Raw genomic sequence first — 8978 nt, forward strand, 5'->3', positions numbered from 1 at the left:
ACAAACCGTAAGAGACCCTTTTTCATAGGAAACAAACAGAATTGCTGGAGGAGGTTGGGTGGGAGGATGGGATAACCAGGTGATGGACATGATGTAATGAGTGCAGGGCATTATACGCAACTAATGAATCCCTGACCTCTATCTCTGAAACTAATAAAACATTATATGTTAACTAATTGAATTTAAATTTTTAAAACCATAAATTAAAAGAAACAGGTGTTTTCTCTAAAGTTCCCCTTAAATATGATTTACCTAACAGACATCTGCGCAAACACAAATAACTTTATTCACATGTTAGAACAGTGTTTGAGTAGACAGTGTTTTAAGGACACTTAATACAAACAATTTCTTGAACTCAGATTTGAATTTTAAAAACACTATATTCAAGCTCTGGGTATTTTACTTACAGAACTTTGCATATAGCCCACTTCTTTCTGCACAAAGGTAAAATACTATTTGTATGTGCTTAATTCCCCGTATTTTGCTGTTTCAACATGATCTTATACCCCCAGTTATTTCACTGGTAGTCTAAGCTTACATTTCTTTCACTCTCAGCCTTTTTTGAGCTCATTTCCTTTCTTTATGTTCTCGAGTATAGCTTCGAGGTGTTGGGTATTCCTTCCCAAGGTCCACAACAATTACCTCCCTAGAAAATGTCACTCCTTTTAAAGGTCTTTTGGGGTTTTCAACACCTGAGGGAGTTGTACTGAGAGGTATGGGTGGTTTTGGCAAATCTTCGTCCTGCAAGAGAATGGAACAAACAGTACAAAAGATCAATTTATGAAGAAAAGAAGTCCTGCTTTAAAAAATGTTATATTTTTAACTTAGTTTATATTTTAAATTAAATACAGAAGCATTGTTTGTGAGGAGAATATGTGCTATGGTGAGTGCTATGAATAAAAATTTAAGAAAATAAAAATAAATAAAAGCATAAAAAAACATTGCTAGTTGAGAAACAGAAGTATTTCTAAATAATACAGGAAAGCAGTGATAATCCATCATGATCTAATTTTCATATCTCTGTGGTTAGAAGAGTCCCCCAAGCCATCGTCATGCCTTTGGGCATGGGCCTTGTGTTGAGGGAAGATGTGAACTGTTCCTATCAGAGAGTCCTGACAGGGAGCTCAAGAAAGCTCAAGAAAGCCTGTTTGTGTGCTGTTGAACAGCACACAAACAGAACAGGGGCACAGGCTCTGGTCCTGAGCTTGGCTGAGGTGGAGGAATAACCTTGAACAAGTCATCTCGTTTTCTCTTTTGTAACATGAGAGGGCTGGATCTCTAGATGATCTCCAAGGATTCAGCCAGCTCTGAGATCCTAGGATTCTGAGAAAAGCAAAATGAAGGGGAATTATTAAGAGTACCACAAATATAAGTGTGAGGAATGAGCAAGTGTCTGGATCTGGTGTACATGACTGGTTTAATAACATGGATTGATGAACTAAGAATGGTTTAGATGACTACAGATATTGTGCTCCTTCCAGGTACAGACTTAAGTTTCAGGCAAGATCATCTCACTGTACCTAGCCAAATAATTTACCACCTTTTCAATCAAACAGATTCTGACCTTGTCCTTGGGGGGAGATAAGGCCATCACCTCTTCACCATTTCCTTCAGCATTCTTAGGCTCTTCTTTCTCCTCTGTTTTGTCCTCCTCTTTCTCGACTACGTTCTCTTTGTTTTCTAAGGGTGTGACCACCTCTTCTTTACTCCGTCTCTGGACAAGAATGCCAGGCCTCGTGGGTCCGTTCAAGTCCATGATTTGTGTTAGGACAGGCCTGGGTAATTAGCAGGATTTTTAAAATTTATGCATGTTAGTCACCATTATCATACCCCAAAATGGCTTTCTATGATATTCTATGGTACAGACTTACTTTTCTGGGTCTCCTGAATTGTCTGTCTCTGCAGTAGCTGCATTAGTAGCTAAACAATCTTCACCTCCATTAGCATTTGTACAAGGACTTTTTTCTGTATCTTCATCGCTCTTGGTTTGGAAACTGAAAATGAATAAGCAAAAAATTCAGAAAGAGAAGAATGGTCTTGATTTACTTGGCATGGAATTTCATTTTTAAACAGGAAATTAGAATTTCTAAAATTCTGAAATGGAAAAAATAAATATCTATAGCATTATTTGTTCTATTTTAAGTTGATTTATATTATTTCTAGATATATTTGTTAGTGTGACTTGAAATCTGATCCCAATTTATCAGCATGGATTTATACCATTTATATAAAAAAACCACCAATAAAAGGAGGATGCAAATGAAGCAAATTAGAAGGAGGATGAAGAAAGTGATTGCTGTGGTTTCAAAGCTCATAGGGTTAGCTAGAAGACTCGTCCACTCTCACAATCACAGATGGCACATATATTCTTTTCCAGCTTAGTTTGAATGTAGTTCTCTTGTTCTTTAAGTTTTCTAGAAACAGAAGAATAAAAGGCTATTTTCACTGTTGTTCTTTTATCAGCTTCATAAAAGATGCTGTGTTTGTTTCGATGAAGTTGACTCACACTGGCTAATTTCTCTCCATAAATGTGGTGGGGGCTGAGGTGGTTAGAGGGGAGACTGAGCTGGGACACGAGTGATCACTCAGCTCACCTCCCCTCACCCCAAAAACTATCAGAATCCAGAGGAGAGGGATTGGAGCAGCTGGACCCAAACCCAGTTCCCCATTCTTCTCTCTTCAGTGACATCATAGAATCATGGAATGGTTTGGTTAGAGGGACCATAGTGTCAGCACAACCCTGCTGGAGGAGGAGAACTAAGAAACTCTCCTCTGGGCTGCCATATCACTGTCCTCTCCTCTCAGAGGGTTGGCATGGAGGCCATGTGGCACCATCCTGGCACTCTTTGGACAAGGATTTTCTTCCTGTTCTCCAAACACCAGCTTTCCTTTCTTATCCCAAGCATTTCCTTACTGCTTCTTTCAAAGACAATGAGCAATGAGTCCCACTTCCTTCTCATAAAATCTTTCTCTATAATAATCAACTTACCTGCTAACGGATGCTCTCTAAATTAAATAGCCTATATCCTCCTAATACCACATCACTGGACCCTCTTCCTGGACAAATAAGCAAACTGGCAGTTCTAGAAGCCATGGCTGAAAAAGCAGGAACAGAGCAAGATGATCATGGTCAAAACGACCCCACCCCCAACCTAATTTCAGGTGAGTGAGGGATGCATATGACAAGAAGAGGGAGGGAAGAGCTAGGATTTTCTGAGAAGCAAAGAAAGGTACAAAAGAATATGACAGCTGCTTTCAATCACATCTAAAAAATTGGAAAAAGAGTTCTAGGTGTCTCTGGGCTGTAGTAACACTGGCTCTCCTTCAAAAGGGCAAGGACTGTGGCTTTTTTCATCTTTGGATACTCCACCAACTCAGGATCTGCAAATCCCATAAATGTTGAATGGATGGTGTGTGTAGCAGGTGTGGTGTGTATGTGTGTGGCATGTGTGATAACACACCTGGAGCTTGCTGGAGGGCTCAGGCCATGCCTGATTTTTTAGAACATGTGAACATCTGAGCCACTCCTAGCAGAGTGAGATTTCACAGATGCCTCCTTCAGCAAGGCGCCCAGATGAAGACTCAGAGTCCATCTCACACCCCTTACTCTACACTGCTGCCAGAATGAGATTTTAAGAGTCCAAATCTTCCCAACATCTCATGTACACATAAAGGATTTTTCTGGGAGATGGGAATGTTTTAGATCTACTGTGAGTTACACAGGTCTAGACATATGTAAAAGCCTATTAAACTGTGTCCTTAAGATGAGTGTCCCTTGTGTCATCTACTATGTGGATATTATACTGAAAAGAAAGGGAAAAGGAGCCCCATCCCCACCCTGAATTTAAATATCTGCCAGGAGTAGTGCTGGACTGGAGGGCACCGCTTATTTGGTCCTATCTCCAAGGCTATTTATCAGATATAGTTTGAGACCAGAGAGATTTAGCAATAAGGAAGGACTGACAAGACTATCATAAGGGCTTTCCTTTACTGAATGTGACTTGGGAATCAATAACTTAAAATTTTAATTCCTTAAATTCTTCAAAGAATTTCTTGAATTCCTAAAGAAAATTTCTTAAATATCTTAAATTCTTAAATCAAATATCTTAAATCAATATCTTAAATATATATATATATAGTGTGTGTGAGTGTGTGTGTGTGTGTGTGTGTGTATTTATTTATTTATTTATTTCTAAAAAGTGGAAGGCTATCCAACTTTGGTCCTTAAATCACATTTTAAGTGCCCTAGACTGTAAGTCTGTGATGCCATGATATTCAAAGACAGGTTCCAGAGCCTAACAAAGTATACTTGGCATGCAGGTGTGTGTTCAAAAATTATACATGGTGGGAAATTACAACCAATTCTATAGAAATTAAAAATATCCTAAGTACTATGAACAGTAGTATGCTGACAAATTGAGTAATTCAGATGAAATGGAAAAATTTCTAGAAACACAAAACCTATCAAGACAGAATTATGAAGATACAGGAAATCTGACTAGAATTATAAGGAGGAGATAAAATCAATAATGAAAACCTCCCAACAAAAGAAAGTCCAAAAGCTTCCAAACAAAAAGACCAGATGGTTTCACTGAGGAATTTATTGAACGTTCACAGAAGAACTAACCACTCTTCTTCAAACTCTTCCAAACAACTGAAGAAAAGGGAATACGTCATAACTCATTTTATGAGGTCAGCATTACGCCGATACCAAAGCCAAAGACACTACATGAAAAAGAAACCTAAAAGACTGATCTCCCTTATGAATACTGAGGCAAAAATCCTCAACAAAGTACTAGCAAACTGAATTTAGCAGCATATTAAAAGGATTATATACCATAACAAAGTGGAATTTATTCCACAAATCCAAGGATGTCTCAACATACAAAAATCAGTGTAATATGCCACATTAACAGAATGAAGAGAAAAATACATGATCATCTCAACTGATTCAGGAAAGGCATTTGACATAATATCCTTTTCATGATGAAAAACACCAAATAAACTAGGAATAGAAGGAAACTACCCCAACATAATAAAGGCCATATATAGAAACCCCACAGCTTACATCATACTCAGTTGTGAGAAAGTATTTGCAAATCACATATCTGATAATGGATTAATATCCAGAATAAATAACGAACTCTTACAATTCAACAACAACAAAAAACAACCCAATTAAAAAATGGGGAATGCACAGACATTTTTCCAAAGAAGATATGCAAATAGATAATAAGCACATAAAAAGATGCTCATCATCACTAACCATTAAGGAGCAAATCAAAACTACAATGAGGTAACCACTTCATACCCATTAATAAAGCCATTATTTTCTTATTTATTTATTTATATATTGTTTAGAGTTAAAAGGTTTCACATTTATTAATGAACCAACCTACTGGTACAAAGGCATAGTAACAGAAAAATCATTTCCCTGATAAAACATGTCTATTGGTCCCATAGGAAGGATGTTTACAGAGTGACAGGATAGAACATATGATCTGCACGTAGCATGTGGTGCCAACTAGGTGTGTCATCTCATGATGTGTGACACCTTCTAGACCCAACTGGGTTCTCCTCCAGTATCTCCTCTTGGAGTTGTACCTAATTTTATCACCAGTTTTCACCCGAGTCCACTGGGGAATGGGACAATTCTGTTTGTTTCTTGGCTAAGAATCACTTGATTCTGAAAGTCTTGTGAGAAGACATGGTGAGAAACGATCAGCCACACATAGCAGGATGTAGCAAAAAAGCATGCCATTATATAGGGGGGAAAAAAGAAAAAAAAAAGAAAAGTGTTAGAATGTGGAGAAATTGGAATCCTTGTGTATCGTTGGTGAGAATGTAAAATGGTGCAGCCAGTCTGGAAAAAAGTATGGAGGTTCCTCAGAAAACTGAAAACAGAGCTTCCCTATGACCCAGCAATTGCACTAGTGGGTATTTATTCCAAAGATGCAAATGTGGTGATTTGAAGGGGCACCAGCAACCCAATGTTTATAGCAGCAAAAAACTATGGAAAGAGCCCAGATGCCCATCAGCAAATGAATGGATAAAGAAGATATGTTGTACACACATGTACACACAATAGAATATTACATAGTCATCAAAAATGAAATCTTGGCATTTGCAATGATGTGGATGGAACTAGAAGGTGTTATGCTAAGTGAAATAAGTCAATCAGACAGATGATTATCATATAATTTCACTGATATGTGGAATTTAAGAAACAAGGCAGAGAATCATAGGGGAAGAGGAGAGGAAAAAATGAAACAAGATGAAACCAAAGCGGGAGACAAATTATAAGAGACTCTTTAACCCACTGGGCCATCCAGGCGCCCATTAGAGACTCTTAATCTTAGGAAACAAACTGAGGATTCCTTGAGGGGAGAAGGATAGGGGGCTGAGGTAACTGGGTAATGGACATTGGGGAGGTTATGTGTTGTAATGAGCACTGGGTTATTATATAAGACTGATAAATCATAGACCTGCACCCCTGAAACAAATAAATATTATATGCCAATTGACTGAATTTAAATTTAAAATATTTTTAAAAATTAAATATTGAGGGACGCCTGGGTGGCTCAGTTGGTTGGACGACTGCCTTCGGCTCAGGTCATGATCCTGGAGTCCTGGGATCGAGTCCCGCATCGGACTCCCAGCTCCATGGGGAGTCTGCTTCTCTCTCTGACCTTCTCCTCGTTCATGCTCTCTCTCACTGTCTCTCTCTCTCAAATAAATAAATAAAATCTTTAAAAAAAATTAAATATTGAGTTCCATATGATCTACTAATTTCAGTTCTGGGTATATACACAAGAGAAGTGAAGCAGGCACTGGAACAGATGTTTGTACACCCATGTTCACAGTAGCACTATTTATGAGAGCCAAAAGGTAGAAACAACCCAAGTTGGGATATATTATTTAGCTTTAAAAAGGAATGAAATTCTGATACATGTTACACACAGATGAACCTGGAAGGCATGATGCTAAGCAAAGGAAACATATTGATGATTCCCTTCTAGCAAGTATCTGCAATAGTCGAACTCAGAGACACAGATAGTAGAGTCATGATTACCAGGTGCTAGGGGGAGGGGGAAAATGGTGAGTTATTGTTTAATGGGTACAGTTTCAGTTTGGGAAGATGGAAAATTCTGGAGATGGATGCTGTTGATGGCTGCACCACAATGTAAACGCACTTAAGTCACTGGATGGCACAGTTAAAAAGGGTGAAAATGGTTAATTTTGTATCGTATATATTTTATCATAATTAAAACAATTACCTGTGGAAAGGGAACCCTTCTGTAGAGGCCCGGTGTGTGGCAGGCACTGGAAAACGAATACCACCAGTACATAGAAGTCTTGTTTCTCTCCATCCTCTTGCAGTTTGTTTCCCCACGGTGAATGCCCCAGCCTGCCCCACCCTCTCCCTCCCCCCACCTCCCCACTCCTGGACACCTCTTCGAGGCCATCACCAGCCACTAGGCTTCCTTCCTTCTTGCTTTCCCTAAGCTGTCATTTCAGCCCAGTGACACACCATGTCACCTCCCTGCATCCCAATCCCATGCCCTGCCCAGCTTCAGCCGCAGGCCAGCGGGCAACTGGTGGGGCCTCCCACATTCTCTGTCATCTTCCACCTCTCGACCCATTTATTCCTTGACCTCAGGCTCCCAGAACCCTAAACATTATCCCTCTTGCTATCAAAACCTGCTTTCTAACCCTTCAAAACAAGAATGCCTGACAGAAACTTGAAGTTTTTCCACTCTCAAGGATATTTGTATTTTTTTTTTAAGATTTTATTTATTTGACAGACAGAGATTACAAGTAGGCAGAGAGGCAGGCAGAGAGGCAGGAGGAAGCAGGCTCCCTGCTGAGCAGAGAGCCTGATGTGGGGCTCAATCCCAGGACCCTGGGATCATGACCTGAGCTGAAGGCAGAAGCTTAACCCACTGAGCCACCCAGGTGCCCCGGATGTTTGTATCTTAACAAGAGCTAAAAGCAAAAGCAAGACAGGGTGCAATTGAAGGCATCAGCCAGCAGATGGGGAGTTCCCTTTGGAACCAGGAGGACTTTCCTAGTACTCCTCACATCTGCCACATGGAAGTTAGATAGCAACTCCCAAGACGAGCAGTTCTGCCCTGTCCCCTACTCCTGCTCTCAGGCCCCTTTGGGGTAGTAGCCAAAGGGTGGGCACTCCTGGTGGCAGGGGCTACCGCAACTGTGGTCCAGATGGGCACAGGGTACAAGTGAATCCCCAACCACCTCCCTATAGCCTCGATCCATGCAATCTGGTGATGATTCCTGAATTGCAGGATCAAGACAAGGACATTCAGAGGACTCACATGTCACAGCTCCCTGAATGTGAGAACCAGGGCAGCACACAGGACCCAAACCTGGACAGTCAGAACAGTCCACAGTTCCCAGGAGTCAACATATGATCTAATCAGCTCAGTCAGTAAGTTAAGTATCTTAACTCAAAGTTAAGATACTTGCAGAAACTACCAGCAAAGAAAAGAGCTGGGTTGAGAGAGAGAGAGAGAGAGAGAGACAAATTACAAATGACTCTCCTCAATCTAACTGTGCTTGAAATCTTGATTTTTTTCACTGTGGACTTGAAGCAATAAGTTGTATGAACTGATGCCTTTCCTTTCTGGCATAAGTTGGTTTGAGTGAGGTTTATGTCTCCTGCAATCCACGACTGCTGACCAACACACTCTGTAACCAACATCATACCGCCTCCCTTTCTGAGCCCTTGATTTCTAAAATGAGATTCCTCAATTCTTCACATAAGAGACATTGCTCCTGTCCACCAAGTCCTGATCTTGTTGGACATTAAATAGGCTCCCTCTAGCCACCAATGACAAGTAAAATGAAATGAAGGCGTTTTCTCCTTTCACCATATGAGAGTAGCTGCTTTCCCTACCGTAGCTGGTAGAGTGGCACGGAGGTCTTATTTTAGATTTTGGAAGGCCATGGGGAAAATA

At 40.2% G+C, this 8978-nt stretch overlaps 1 protein-coding gene across 1 annotated transcript; it reads right to left on the bottom strand.

The window, feature by feature from the left end:
* Window positions 1–272: 272 nt before the first annotated feature.
* LOC309872471 (uncharacterized protein C2orf74) lies at window positions 273–2656 on the bottom strand. The gene is made up of 5 exons (XM_082746706.1): window positions 2507–2656; window positions 2221–2414; window positions 1872–1994; window positions 1565–1775; window positions 273–741 (listed from the first exon to the last, which is right to left on the bottom strand). The coding sequence occupies exons 2-5, from the start codon at window positions 2313–2315 to the stop codon at window positions 568–570; spliced, it is 603 nt and encodes a 200-aa protein (XP_082602832.1). The 5' UTR covers window positions 2316–2414; window positions 2507–2656; the 3' UTR covers window positions 273–567.
* Between the last annotated feature and the right edge of the window lie 6322 nt (window positions 2657–8978).

Source organism: Mustela nivalis, assembly GCF_964662115.1.
Source record: "Mustela nivalis genome assembly, chromosome: 8".
Taxonomy (NCBI): domain Eukaryota; kingdom Metazoa; phylum Chordata; class Mammalia; order Carnivora; family Mustelidae; genus Mustela; species Mustela nivalis.